The sequence below is a fragment of the Zophobas morio genome, unplaced genomic scaffold, assembly GCF_036711695.1.
Source record: "Zophobas morio isolate AGI-343-1 ecotype UQ-CSIRO unplaced genomic scaffold, CSIRO_AGI_Zmor_V1 ptg000005l, whole genome shotgun sequence".
NCBI lineage: Eukaryota > Metazoa > Arthropoda > Insecta > Coleoptera > Tenebrionidae > Zophobas > Zophobas morio.
This window is the reverse complement of record NW_026972110.1, coordinates 4,760,584-4,776,021: the sequence shown is the minus strand read 5'-3', so window position 1 is coordinate 4,776,021 and position 15,438 is coordinate 4,760,584. Positions and strand designations below refer to the sequence as shown.

The 15,438-nt window shown below is 36.1% G+C and overlaps 2 protein-coding genes across 2 annotated transcripts; one reads left to right on the top strand and one right to left on the bottom strand.

Moving 5' to 3' along the window:
• Positions 1-221: 221 nt before the first annotated feature.
• Positions 222-4,784, top strand: LOC135122179 (FACT complex subunit spt16). The gene is made up of 3 exons (XM_064046391.1): positions 222-2,070; positions 2,996-3,603; positions 3,663-4,784. Exons 1-3 carry the CDS (start codon positions 321-323, stop codon positions 4,653-4,655), a joined length of 3,351 nt encoding a protein of 1,116 aa, XP_063902461.1. The 5' UTR covers positions 222-320; the 3' UTR covers positions 4,656-4,784.
• Positions 4,785-11,762: 6,978 nt separating this feature from the next.
• LOC135145183 (uncharacterized) lies at positions 11,763-12,368 on the bottom strand. The gene has a single exon (XM_064077298.1). It carries the CDS (start codon positions 12,366-12,368, stop codon positions 11,763-11,765), a length of 606 nt encoding a protein of 201 aa, XP_063933368.1.
• Positions 12,369-15,438: the final 3,070 nt, after the last annotated feature.

Below are 15,438 nucleotides of genomic sequence, written 5' to 3'. Positions count from 1 at the left end.
CCTTGAAAAAATGTGACCGTCTTTAAAATTTATTTTGAAATTTTAATTAAAAACTAGTAAAAATAAATATCTTTTTTAAATGCGTATATAATTTGAAACATGTATTATCCTTAAACTTCTTGTAAAATTGAAAATGGTTTAGGGGAATATTGTCCAAACAGAGAATTTAGGCGATTGTTGGCAGTGCTGGTAACATTGACGTATTGTTGACATTTCAGTTGCCGCTTTTTATGCGCAAATCGTGCAAATGTCCATGTTGAACTAACGCCGTTGTGCTTGTGTGGTGTTAAATGTGGATCTTCTTGCAAAAATAACCGAAAATGGCGAATATAAATTTGGATAAAGAGACTTTTCACCGGCGTTTGAAGAAATTATACACTGCTTGGCAGAAATCTGAAGGTGAAAATGGCTTTTCTAAGATGGATGCTTTGGTTACGGCCGTCGGTGTGGATGAAGAAGTAGTTTACAGCAAATCTGGAGCCCTACAAACATGGCTCTTGGGCTACGAACTCACAGACACCATAATGGTATTAACGGAGAAGAAAGCCTTTTTCCTGGCCAGTAAAAAAAAGATAGACTTTCTGAGACAAGCAGAGAGCAAAGATGAGAGTGCTGTACAATTATCTTTGCATGTACGAGATCGCACAAGCGATGAGGCCAATTTTAAAGTTCTTATTGATGCTATCAAGGAGAGCAAAAGTGGTAAAACAATTGGTGTGTTCTCAAAAGATAATTATCCAGGTGCTTTTATGGATGCCTGGAGAGCAGCCCTAGCAAGTGTCAATTTCCAGACAGTAGATGTAAGTGCTGCTGTTGCTTATTTAATGTCACCAAAAGAGGACTCAGAAATTGTAACAATTAAAAAAGCATGCATGGTGAGTGTCGATGTTTTTGTTAAATACCTGCAAGAACAGATAATGGAGATTATTGACTCTGACCGAAAAGTTAAGCATATCAAGTTAGCTGAAGGTGTAGAGTTGGCCATTACTGATAAGAAATATGTGTCTGGTGTAGACGTTTCTCAGGTTGATCTCTGTTATCCTGCCATTATACAGTCAGGTGGTAATTACAGTTTAAAATTTAGCGTCGTAAGTGATAAAAACACTTTACATTTTGGAGCCATCATTTGTTCATTGGGCGCCCGTTACAAATGTTATTGTTCTAATATTGTTCGAACTCTCTTGGTAAACCCCACAGAAGCAGTACAAAATAATTATAATTTTCTTCTGAATCTTGAAGATGAAGTCATCAAAAAATTACAAGCAGGCGTTAAACTCTCAGAGGTGTATGAAACTGGTTACAATTACGTTAAGAAAGAAAAACCTGATTTAACAGAAAATTTGACCAAAAATTTTGGTTTTGCGATGGGGATCGAATTCAAGGAAAGTTCTTTAATTATTGGACCAAAAACAAACTCTGTGGCCAAAAAGGGAATGGTTTTTAATATTAACATGGGCTTTAGTAACTTACAAAACAAAGATGCCTCAGACAAAGAAGGCAAAACTTACGCGTTATTCATTGGAGACACTGTTATGGTGAATGAAGGTCAACCATGTACACTTTTAACAAATTCAAAGAAAAAAATTAAAAATATCGGCATTTTCCTGAAAGATGAGTCAGACGATGAAGATAATGAGGACGAAAAGGCATCTCCTCCAAAGCCAGAAATTCTTGGGAGAGGTAAACGGACGGCGGTCCTAGAGTCTAAACTACGCACGGAACATACATCAGAGGAAAAGAGAAAGGAACATCAAAAAGAATTGGGCGCACAGTTGAACGAGAAGGCAAAGGAACGTCTAGCCAAGCAGTCAGGATCAAAAGATGTTGAAAAAGTTAGAAAAAATACAGTTTCATATAAGAATGTGAACCAAATGCCACGTGTACCCGAAGTGAAAGAATTAAAATTATATGTTGACCAAAAGTATGAAACAGTAATATTGCCAATTTATGGTGTTGCTGTACCATTCCATATTTCTACTATTAAAAACATTTCTCAGTCAGTTGAAGGCGATTATACTTACTTGCGAATCAATTTCTTTCATCCTGGATCTACAATGGGAAGAAATGATGGTAATTTTAGTTTTTTTTATGTATAATATTTTAAATGTTATATTTTGTTAATTAGTTTAAAAAAAAACAAATTTGAGTAACTTGTGTAAAAAGTTGTTGAACTCAATTTCAATTTACTTTGTTAAAATTAGGTTGGTTATTGATGTGACTCATTGTTTACATTTTAATCAGTTGCACAATTTTGATTAATTTTGTGTATTGCGTTGCAAACCGCCCAGAGATTTTCGGCATTTATATTTCATTAATATTTTGTTTTTAAACAGTGTTGAAAGTAGTATTGAAAACAGAAAAAGTCCCATTCATGAACAGACATATTGTACCTGCCTTTGGTTCGACGATCTGCTTATACCTGATGAATAAAAAAATAACTTTTCGCTTGCTTCAGAAATGACTATTATCTACGACAGTATTTAACTTATTTCATGTGAATGAGTGACATAAGTTACACTTATTTTTTAGCTAATTTTGGAGTCAGATCAAATTTTGTATGCTGCTATTACTCATCCTTTTATTTCACTGACAAAATGCGTAGTTGTTACAGTTTTGTCTAAAGTTAATTATTTGGTCTTAAGAATCTTTATTCTCAAATTACGTCAAATACATAATGTGAAGTAATAAAAGGGAGCAATGAAGTTCAGCTTTTAAAAATATTTGCAAACGCTTTATAAACTGACGCTTCGTAAGGTCGGTGCAGTTTGATTCCTTTTACTATTTGTGATATGTATAATTACATATTTTTCTATTTTGTCTTTTATTATGGAATACATAAAGACATTCAATACAGAAATACGCGAAATTACATTTACAACACACTATATTTCTGAAAGCAGTCATTTGAGGATAGAGTAAAATCTTAAGATTTCCTGTAATTTTCGGGTCGGTTATATGTTATTTTAATTTCATATACAATTTTTACTATTTTAAGGTGGCAACTACCAGCAACCTGAGGCTACTTTCGTTAAAGAAGTTACTTACCGTAGTATAAACACCAAAGAGCCAGGAGAAATATCTCCACCTTCTTCCAATCTGAATACAGCTTTTCGGCTCATCAAAGAAGTGCAAAGAAAATTCAAAACTCGAGAAGCTGAAGAACGCGAAAAAGAGGATTTGGTAAAACAAGATACCTTGGTTTTGTCTCAGAACAAGGGTAATCCAAAATTGAAAGATCTTTATATTCGACCCAATATCGTAACTAAACGCATGACTGGAGCTCTAGAAGCTCACAACAATGGTTTTCGGTACACGTCAGTCAGGGGAGATAAAGTGGATATTTTGTACAATAACATAAAGAACGCATTCTTTCAACCCTGTGATGGTGAAATGATTATCCTGTTACATTTTCATCTAAAACATGCCATTATGTTTGGAAAGAAAAAACACGTTGATGTTCAGTTCTACACAGAAGTCGGTGAAATCACGACAGATTTAGGAAAACATCAACATATGCACGACCGCGACGATTTGGCTGCTGAGCAATCTGAAAGAGAATTGAGACACAAACTAAAAACGGCTTTTAAGAGCTTTTGTGAAAAGGTACGATTCTTTACCTTTACGATTAGTATTTTTATTTTTATTTTTTTTAATTATTTTAGGTGGACGCCATGACAAAGCAAGAAATTGAGTTTGACACCCCGTTCCGAGATCTTGGATTTCCGGGTGCCCCCTTCCGTTCAACAGTATTACTTCAACCAACATCTGGCTGTCTTGTAAACTTGACAGAATGGCCTCCATTTGTTATCACTCTTGAAGATGTTGAACTGGTTCACTTCGAGAGAGTACAATTCCACTTGAAAAATTTCGATATGGTATTCGTTTTCAAAGATTATCACAGAAAAACGGCGATGGTAAATGCCATCCCAATGAATATGCTTGATCACGTAAAAGAGTGGCTTAACTCTTGTGATATCAGATATTCAGAGGGTGTGCAGTCTTTGAACTGGGTCAAAATTATGAAAACTATAACAGACGATCCGGATGGATTCTTCGAAAACGGCGGATGGACATTCCTTGATCCAGAATCAGATGAAGAAGAGCAGGCGCATGACGAAGAAACGGAAGATGAAGACGAAGCTTATGAACCGTCAGCCAACGACAGCTGGTCTGAAGAGAGCGAGGAAGATTCTGAATACTCAGAAGGTGATACAGACGAAACTGATGATAGCGTCTCTGGAGAGGATGATTTGGGATCTGATGAAGAATCTGGTAAAGATTGGTCAGATCTAGAACGAGAAGCGGCAGAAGAAGATCGAGAGCGCACCTTTGATGAAACTTTTGACAGGAAAAAGGCGCATCATAAATCCAGTAAACATTCGTCCACTAAGAATAATCATAAGAGCTCTCCCAGCAAACATTCTAATAATCACCATTCCTCAAATAGCAAACACTCTTCAAGTTCCAAACATAATAGCAGTCGATCTAGTGACAAAGATAGACACAAATCATCGAGCCATTCTAAATCGTCGAGCAGTTCAAAGTCGCCGTCGAAAGATAAACATAAACAGAGAAGCTCACACAGTTCTGATTCTAGGAAGCGTGGCCGTGGTGACAGTCCAGACAGGCATAAGTCGAAGAAATCAAGGAAGTAAACGTGTTTCATGTATAAGTTATTTTATTTAGTTTATGTTATAACTATTTTGTGTTTAAATTTCTGTGTTAAGTTCACAAGGTTAAATCCTTTACACTGAATGTACAGATTAAACATTTTGATATAAAAATGTCGTTTTTCTAGCGTTATTTTTTATGTGGTGTCTGCTACAAGTTGTGAGATTGAACTGTTTGCAATTAACATGAGCTGTTTTTAGTACTTAATGAATTTTGCATTTAATGTAACTGATGAAAATAATACCATTACGAAAAGATACGCACTACTTGCTTTTTTTTAACCAATTTTGAGATTTACGAAGAAATTTGTAAAATGTTTTCACACTCCAGAAATTAAACTGTTAATTGACGCAGCGGGCACTTCGATCATTTGCATCGAGCAAAGGAAAAAGCAAGGGATCAAACAAAATAAAAGTGTAAACATGTAGCTATGGTGTTACATCATGATTCGTGATTAATTACTGACAAAAAGTTAGAAGCTTAATGATTTATGGCAAGAAAGGACAAAGTCAACTTCCTTTAATATATACCTGACGGACGAATATTTGATGTCCAAGAAGCTTTGACGGGAACTGTATGCTTGAAAAAAATGGACGCAATAAACAAAGAATGAGACGAAAAAACGGTATACGTAACGTTGAAGTTAAGAAGATCCTACAAATATCGAGGTGTCAGACGTCAGCTGATGCTCTGATACGTGCGGTGGAAGTGGAGGCTGCATATAATACTTCTAGAACGTGCCACAGTCAGAGTGGAAGAATTAGAGATGGAAGTAAACGACAAGGTAGAAAAGCTGCTAGAAAAGTACTCACAACGAATAGATGGTCTAGTTCAAGGACGAGAGGACTTCCTTAAAAAATCATGGAATGTTATAGGTGTGGGCGCCAGGGAGGTATCAAACGTGATTGTCGTGCTCGATCGCCAGCTCCAAGGAGAAACATACAACAGAGATCTCCTCACCGAAATGTACATGAAAACTAAAAACAGACAGTACAGGGGATGTGCTGGCTGGTAAAAATAAGGCCCCAGGAAAGTGAAAATAGGAAGTTTCACTAGAGGCGACTATACCGGGGAAAATTAATGGAACTTCCGCGGCAATCATGATCGATACGGGCGCTGAGGTCTCAATTCTACATAGAGGATTCTCTAGAGCTAAAGATCTAAGGACTATAGCCGAAACAATCGGATTGAAGACCGTCGACACCAATCATGGGCGAAGTAGAGGTACAAATCTACATTGATCAGCTGAAAATGAAACATCGGGTTCTCGTGGCTAACATTGAAGATGACTTTATTTTGGGAATGAATTTGATGACCATGGGTTGACAGTCGATCCAGTGGAGAATGTCCTACGCCTTGGCAATGAAGAGTTTATCCTGAATCAGCGCTGTACGTATTGAATCGAAGCCTGTAAAAATGATCACATGCCAGAACGTGAAAGTTAGAGGGAATGCAGAAACAATTGTTCCGTCAAAGCAGAATTCAAACACGGATTTGCTCGAGGCACTATTCAACCAGAAGAATGTCATGATTGCGAATGCTTTAGTTAGAGCTTATTTGAAACCAGAAGTACATCGAGCGGGAGGGATGAATGCGCGAAGCGCGAAAATGAGCGAAGAGTATGGACGAGTCAGTAGCGGACCATTAGTGTTGTTATTGGGGTTTGTACGTGCTCGCGTTAGTATAAGAACGTACAAAACAGGTCCAAAGAGTAAAGGAAGTTCGTTCTCGACGCCGCTGATTCTGTGAAAGTAGTGCTCATGCGCACTGAATAGTGTTTCAAATACTGGTATCTGCGCCCTTTTATTGCTGTGTACTTCTGCTTTCAAATAAGCTCTAATACCGATCGTAACATACATATACGCGTCGCAAATGTTTTCCCCAATGACATGAACATCAAAACTGGGGATGTTCTTGCCGTCTGTGAACCAGTCACGAAGATATTTCACCACAATGAAGATCCTTTTGATAATAGACCTCAAAAGCGGCTACTGGCAAGTTGGTATTCATCCAGAAGATAAGTAAAATATCGTTTTTTCGGAGAGGCTTACATCAATTTACCGTTATGCTTTTTGGACTGTCTAATGCTTCGCCTCCTTTTGAGAGGCTAACGAAGATGGTATTACGGGAGCTAACGTGGAAAACATGTTTGGTTTATTTAGACATCATGGTAATGGGGAAGACATTTGAGTAGCACTTGACCAACCTAGAATAAGTATTCAGCCGAATGAAGGAGCGAAAATTGAAGTTGAATCCAGAAAGAAGTAGGATTTCTGGGGCATACTGTTTTGGCAAACGGGATCAAGACTGCGGAAACAAACATCAATGCGATTCGCGATTGGCCAAGAGATAAGCACGAAGTCCGGAGTTTCTTGGGATTATGTACTATCACGGCCAAAAAAATGGAAACACCTAACCTGCTCATGTCATTGATTTTTATTTAATTTTTCAATTGTATTTGTTAAATTTAGTTTGTGTCTGCTTTAGAATGAACGCCTCTGATTTCCTGACGTCTTTTAACATCGACGTGACAGAGAAATTGCACTTACAATAGAAAAATTAAATAAAAATCGATGACATGGGCAGGTTAGGTGTTTCCATTTTTTTGGCCGTGATAGTACATACTACAGAAGGTTTGTCAACGGATTTGTAACATCGCTGCTCCTCTGCACAGACTGACGAATTTGAAGTCTCAGTGTAATTGAACTGCTGAATGTGAGGGAACCTTCAAAAGATTGAAGAATACCCTATGCTCTAGCGCTATCCTGTCCTATCTTCAGTCATCGGGAATGTTCATCTTGGACACAGACGCGAGTAAGACTGGAATAGGTGCCGACGGACGGGCGGGCAGGCGCGCGGGCGGGCTGACGGACGGACGGACGAACGGACTGACGGACAGACAGACAAACAGATGGAAATGGGAGACCCATTTTTTTGTACCTTAACACATAACCTTCCGTGATATAATGCTTGTTGGTTACGTACACAGGGGATGAAAAAGAGGAGCTGTAGTGTTTTTGTTGTTTGTTTGTTTATGCTTTTGTTATTAAATCACACGTCGTGTATTAATCGTTTACTGTTAATCAAAATACAACTCTAATACAGTCATAGACAGTGTTCAGCATCAGTACTGTCAACCTAAACTTTACTATAGAAGTCAGTTACATTGCCAAAAAATATAAAGGTGTGACCTTGAACAGGTTAATGCAATCGAAACTAAGTGTAGCTATACGAAACAAACACAACAGACAAATATTAAATGCAGTAGAAATCAAAATAAGGTGGGTTTGGCGCTTATCTCACGTTATGTACTTCATGTCGCAGCAATAAAATCTCCAAATTCAGCTTGTTGGACAATAATACACAAATAATATTAAAAAACAAGCATTTCCTGGTCCACCATGTTATCACAGATGTTATTTTAATTTGAGTGATTATAATATGCAATTTCCAAGGTCTCGTGCACTGCTATTATAACAGAAGTAACGCGATCGTCCAAAAAGAACGTGAGTCGATCGAGTGATCCTCAAATTTTTCTACCTGCTATTTTGCATTGCTAAAGGGCGACATTTCTAGGATTCTAGGAAAAAGCATGGTTGCCTATATTACTGATTAACAATCTTAATTTATTTTTCAGATTCAGATTATTCGGCGGTTTCGCGCCGTTGTTCTTTTTTTCAGCTCGAAATTTTAATTGAAACTGGAACACCGTACAACATTTTCCACGATTGTTGTTAAATTGTATTAGAAACATGAATGGCTAAAAATATGAACATGAACTACGAATTTAGTAACAACAAAGCAAAAAGTCCAGGGGTTCATGATCTAAAGCAGCTTTCAGCACGAAAGGGTACAGGGGCGGGGCTTAAGATGCGCGACTTGTAGTCGGGCTAGCAGTGGCGTAACATCGATGTATTGAGAATGGAGTTTCGGCTGAGTTACTGCCCATTCACAATGGACATAAGGCATAACAAGTACATAAAGCTTACATAAATACATAAAGTTGAAACGATGGAAAACGTATACCCCTGTTCACAGTGGACCAACGTAATTCTTATGCTTATGAACGTTTTATGTAATCCTTGTGTGCGTACACAAAGTTGAAATAAGTTCAACTTTGTGCACGAATTATGTCAAAATTATGTTAAAATCTAGGGACTTTTGAATGCTGCTATTGAATTCCCTTTGACAGTTGGCACTGGCACTTTACACCTTTAATTATATTATATATATTATAATCAAAGTTTCTAAATGCGAGTCTGTTCTGTACTGCTAGTTGTCAAGTTCGAATATCGTACGAAATTGTAGGTTAGATATTTTGATTGACTCAGTTTGAGGTTAGCCGTTTCTATGTTTAGCCGGGAGTCATTCCGTTCTGCGTTTGCGCAGTTTAACAATTCTTACAGAGTTCACTCTGTCCACTGTGAACGTAGATAAGCATAAGCCAGACACAAACCAAAAACATAAATTATGTTATGCGCTCGTTCTTATGTCTTATGTCCATTGTGAATGGGCAGTCACACTGCGAGTTGTCAATTTCGAATATCGTATGAAATTGTAGGTTAGATATTTTGATATTTTTGATTGACTCAGTTTGAGGTTAGCCGTTTCTATGTTTAGCCAGGAGCACGGTTGTAGAATAGATAAGTTGATACACTAGCATACATTTGCATATCCCTGGTCAGCGACGCCAATTGCCGATCGCGTCGCCTGGTTTTTGACGTTTTAGGGACACCATGGCCGACTCCATTAATCTCTAAAGAGATATGGCCGTTCCATTCGGTATTTTTTGGCAAGTGCGGAAAGTATGCCATGAAGTGACCCTAAACGGTCGGACTCTGGTGGTCCTTACGCATATTAATTTTTAATTACAGATTTCTTTATTTACTGACATTGATGTTTTATCCTAATTTGAGCGGTAATTACAAATAATTCGTCAGTCATGAAGAAATGTTATTTATGTGGGAACAGTTGTAAACCTTTCTTTGGATTTCCTGCTGACAAATATTTAAGAATCAAATGGCTCGATGCAGTTGATAAATTATGTGGTATTTAAAGCAATTGCATCTTTTTTGACACTGTATTTTCAACGATTATTTTTACCTATTACAGATATTTCTAAAATTACAGATTATTCAGTGCTTTGTAAAGAACATTTTACCCCAGATTGTTTCACAATCATATCCAACAATAAGTGGCGTTTAGTTAAGGGGGCTGTACCCACTATATTTGTAAGTATATTCCAGAAACCAGGAATAAATATTCTAATTTTGTCAATAATTTTGAGAATCCTCCCTTCCTACCTGATCCTGTCCCCAATCATGAAACTCCAGAGCAGTTTCTTTCTGAAAAAAATTGCAAATTAGTGCAAGTGGATTCAATTTCTACAAACGAATTCAGGAACCTACAATACCACTGCAAAATTTTAACTTCAAAATTAAAAAGATTAAAAGAGCAACATTCAAGGTGTTTAATTAAAATAAAGAATTTAGAAGAAAAAAGAAAAAAAAACAGGACAAATTTAAAACTTATTGGAAATATTTTAGAAGATTCTGAAAAGTTGGACGAAAAGGCCATATTTTTAATGGATTTAATTACAAATTATGGTAAAAAGCGACCTCAATGGTCAGAGATGTCAGTTCGGTCCTGTACTATTTGGAGGTACACCTAGAGAAGAACCCTCTATTTAAATGTGAAAAACATAAACGTTTAGTTTGTAAATTTGTTGTAACAACAACTGTAAAACCTGTTTTGGACAACATATGTCTTGAAACCACAGATTTAGTCAAGGCAAAATTGTTGCAGCACAAACCAGTCAGCAGAAAGGTTCTAAAGTTGTAATTTTCTTTTTATTATTATTTAGTGCATAGGTATTCAGGTATATCTACTTACATTAACATGATTAGAATTTTCCATTGTTATTTTTATTTATTCCATTTGATTTAATAAAATGAGTTCTGTTATAAACATTCCTGATCTGAATTTGACTTTATTAAATTAAAAATTGTCAAAATTTAATATGGCAACTCAATCGGGGTTGTATTTTATTAACATTTCCATTGTCAGATGGCACCACTTTAGAGAACTTTTCAATTGTTTGGAAAGCCAATTTATAAACGCCGAATGGAACGGCCATATCTCTTTAGAGATTAATGGAGTCGGCCATGGGGACACAGAACTCTATAGGCATCTGTCTAGAACCGATGTAATTAATAAAAGAAATCGTATTTATCGACTCCGATCAAATGTCATTTACAAATTTTGTATTGTTCATAAAGCAATGTAAACGAAAATCCCTAAAATAACTAGAACGATTTCCGCTCGACAAGGTAGAGGCGCTAGCTGTCTGTGTCCTTTCCATGGATATAGGGATCGAAAAAAAGCGTCGCCATCCCAAGCCATTAGTGTACAAACCTATCTATTCTACAACCGTGGCCAGGAGTTATTCCGTTCTGCGTTTGCGCAGTTTAACAATTCTTACAGAGTTCACTCTGTCCACTGTGAACGTAGATAAGCATAAGCCAGACACAGACCAAAAACGTAAATTATGTTATGCGCTTGTTCTTATGTCTTATGTCCATTGTGAATGGGCAGTTATATTTCTTTCAAAAACAATTAAAAATAGAGCAATTTCCACAAAAGAATACAGACAACCATTTAATAAAAATAAATTTATTTGTTTGGTAAAAAAATAGGCTTACGTAACAATAAATTATTATAATGTATCACAAAACATTTGGTATTTTTAACTCCTATTAAACGAGTTTATAATGTGAGGGATTATAGCATGAGTAAAAAATTTCACGAACCCCGCATTATAAACCCGTATCATACGCTATTTTATAGTCGACTAGTCTTAAATCAACAGTTAAATGTTTCAATAAAAGCGGGGATAAAACTCTGAGAATTAGCAATCCATGATATTTTTAGTTACATGGTTTTTAATTTTCTGGCACAATTTGTCAATTCCGTAAAGTCGGATTATAATAAGGCTTAACGTCTACTATCTTTAAGTCCAAACTAATAATCACAGTTCATATTTTAGCATAATTGTCGTTTATAGAGCCTCTAACTATAATCTGATGAAAAGATTAATCTGAATCGTCACTGTTGTAAAATAACGGTGCCACCCCAAGATAATCGTGATCACACTGATTTCCACGTCTACCACCTGACGTACTGGGCTGCTGATCGTCAGCGTCGTCATCTGAACTAAAGTCTTCGTCGGAGGAGCCGGTATTTACCATAAACTCAAACTCCTCCAACGCATCATCTAATAATCTTTCTTTAATGATATATTCGTCTTCCACTTTAACGAAGTTTCGACAAACAGCAGCCCAATCATCTGCCGTAAGTTCGGCAAATCGCGTTCTTGCCAACTTTTCGACATCAGGCAGCTTAAAGGTAGTGTTCCGTTGAGCAACCCAATTTTTTACATTTGCCCAAATTTTTTCAATTGGGTTTAGCTCGGGATGGTATGGCGGCAGTCTTAGCACTGCATGACCAAATTCTGTCATCAGAGTATCCAGTTTATATATACGGGTGGCACTTTTAAAATCCTTGATAACTTCATAAATTTCTGGTTTAGTCAATGTTTTGTCCACCACGATGTCTCTTTCTTCCAACCACAACAGCATATCTGCTTTCCGTGTGGTGGAAGTTGGTTCTTTTATTTCTCTGACATTATGATGAGGCATTGTCTACCACTAAGACTGAATTTGGTCGCAGATTTGGTATTAAGTTAACTGAGATCTTGCCCATCTTTCAAAATTATCCCAATTCATGTCGTCGTGATAGTCACCCGATTTAGTACCTGTTATAGATAAAAACAAGTTTAAACATTGTGGTTAATATGAATAAAAGACTACAAGTTACCAGACGTAAATATTAAAAGTCCGTTCTCAACATATCCACTTTCATTCCCGGCATGAACAATTATCAGTCTTCGGCCTCTAGCAAATGGTTTACGTAATAATTTGTCGCTTTCATCAGTCCATTCATATGGTGTTGTATGGCTGGAATTAATATAAGTTTCATCTGTGTAGACAATATTACGGCCTTCTGCTCTATATTGCATCAGATTTTTCAAGTACTTTATGCGTTTTAACCGCACGTCTTGTGATTCCATTAAAATCTTCCTGTTATCTTTGGTTTTCTTCCACCTTTAATTATATTTAAACATTGCAGACAACAAAATTATCAGTTAAAAAAAAAATTATTTACCCAAATCCCATTTTTTTTAGGATTCTTCTTAAAGAACTTTCATTACCTTGGAAAGGCAGCTGAGCAACTTGTATTTTTTTTTAAGAATGCTAAAAAGTCATATTAACAATATTAGTGCGAAAGTATGTACTAAAAAAAAATACATGCTCGTAGTACGTATGTATTTAGTGCAGTCATTTCCAAAAAATTTCGGGCAAGATGAGCAAATTAGGTTGTTATAGATCAATGAAAAGCAATTAGAATATGACTTTCACGTCAATGTCATTTGCCCGAATTTTTTTGGTCCTATTTACATGCTTTACAACTAACTCCACGCATGCCAGGGCATTCCAGAAAAATTATGAATAAAGCTAACAACTACACTTTCTACTGTTACGAAAACCCTAAGCCCTAAACCGAGGTTAAAACATGCAATATTTGTAAAATCCTTGAACCATAAACATAAAAAATAAAAAAAATAACATAACTGACCTTCTGTCTGCGTTTTTTTTTAAATCTCGCCATTTGTTTTTGAATAAATAAACTGAATTATGCAATGTTACCAGGTATTGTTGCCCGTCTTTTTTCAGTGACATGAAAATCATAGAACATTTGACGAATGATTTTCTGAAAATTTTCGTCTATGTTAGTGACTTTTGGTGCAGGTTTTGTTTTTATCGGAGTAGAGAAACTTGATTTTTTCCCAGATTTGACTTTTCCTTGCTCTTTTGATATGTATTTATCGAAATTCCAGTAGCTGCTATAACACGTTCTCTATAATTTGTTATGGGAATTGTAATTCCCTCTTCAGCTTCCCGTTTCATGAAATCCATGACTCTTGCTATTATTTCTCTAGTTTGAGAATGAAGAGGCTTTCCTTTGCCCATTTTTGAGGTGAACATTTTCACTTGATTTAAAATAAAAAAAAAAGGCAGTAACGTACTGTAAAGATATTTTTTTTTCAAAACACTTGCACAAAAAATTACAACACTTTATACTTGCCGGCAAAAAAAGAACAGAAGCAAAATTGTCTTGAAAAAGACAGATTTTTTAAAAACGGACTTCCAAAACACACGGTCAACAAAGCAAAAAACGCAACGAAACACGGGAAAGCAGTGAGCAAGCACGAGACACAGGAAGAAATGCAGACCAGAAGAAAAAGACGAGACGAGACAAGAAAAGGAGAAGACGAGCAACGAGACGTAAACTTGTTTGTATAGTTTCTTTTATTTTTATTAGAATTCCCATTTTTCTTGAAAGTAGAGTTCTGTTTACCCAAAAATCGCACGTCTAGTCCGCTACCGCGTATATTCCACATCTTTTGTCTATTCTCTCCAAGACATCATATAGTGCGCGGCTAATATACGGTTGTGCGAAAAATGTATGAGCCACAAAATAAGAGGAAGCGAAAAGCGTTTACGGCTGGATTTAAGTTACAAGTAAGTAAATATCTAAACAGAAGGTTTTTCACATCTACTTGTCAAATGTGGCAATTAATTCGAAGTAAAATACCTAATGTACCTATTTTCCTACTTATGTTTTTTTATATCGTCCGCTTCGCAGCCAAAACCTGAAAAAAACTCGTTTAAGCCGCAGACTATACGCGCAATTTTAGGGTAATGAAAAAGCGTAGAGCATATTTAGAGTATTGTAAACGTTCTTGTCAATAACAATTTAATGACATGATTTGTCAAAACAAATCCGCCTTATATAAATTGGTCGATAATATCATAATCAATTACAGTTTGCATATACGCCTCAACACTTGATTCTCCTCAAAAATGTTCACATTGGAAGATGGTTGGTTAATTTGAGTTGTTACAGTAATTAAAATTTAAACAAAAATGTTAGCCCAATTCACAATAGCAAAAATTATAAGAAAACAAACACAAGAGTTGTGCGCTTTTTCATTGAATACGACTGTAAGTAAATACGTGATTTTGACGTTAGTTGGTATTTTCTGTTTTAAACAACACTTTTATTCAACTCATACATCATAATACAGCATTAACAAATCTTTAAATTCGTTTAAAATTGATATTTAAATGAACACCAATTATTATTAATTCTTATTAAGTATTTTGAATACCCCTCGGATTACATCCAGCATTTTTTTAAATTTTCATCGCCGCTGCCACTGCTTACACGATATTTGGAAGACCAAACCAAAATAATGTTCTGCGCACTCCCACCAGCTGTACCCTTTCGTCTTGAAAGCTGCTCTAGTCAAAGTTTTACACTTTTTGGGTCTCAAAACCGTCACATTTCAAATTAGAAAACCATAAACAAACTAATGCGCTACTTTTACGCTTGTGGGGAGGGGGTGTGGCGTCGAATGTGATTAATTTTTGTTTAAACAATTGCCCCTTTTATGAGATTATAAACTAAATTTGACGTACCCTTAACTTTCGCTCACTAAACAAGAAGTGGCGAAGAGAAGAAATCCTTAAAAAGTACCTGCACAACTCTGCATTAAAACATTCATGGTTGCCTATGTTATGGAGTTAGTTTTTTCTTGTTTTTAATTTTTCAAGTACAGTTTCGCGATGTTGGTTTTTTTCTCAG

Coding starts and splice junctions, on each gene's coding strand:
- LOC135145183 (XM_064077298.1), bottom strand. CDS start 12,368: ATGCCTCATCATAATGTCAGAGAAATAAAAGAACCAACTTCCACCACA.
- LOC135122179 (XM_064046391.1), top strand. CDS start 321: ATGGCGAATATAAATTTGGATAAAGAGACTTTTCACCGGCGTTTGAAG. Junction 2,071..2,995: donor TACAATGGGAAGAAATGATG/GTAATTTTAGTT, acceptor TACTATTTTAAG/GTGGCAACTACCAGCAACCT. Junction 3,604..3,662: donor TTAAGAGCTTTTGTGAAAAG/GTACGATTCTTT, acceptor TAATTATTTTAG/GTGGACGCCATGACAAAGCA.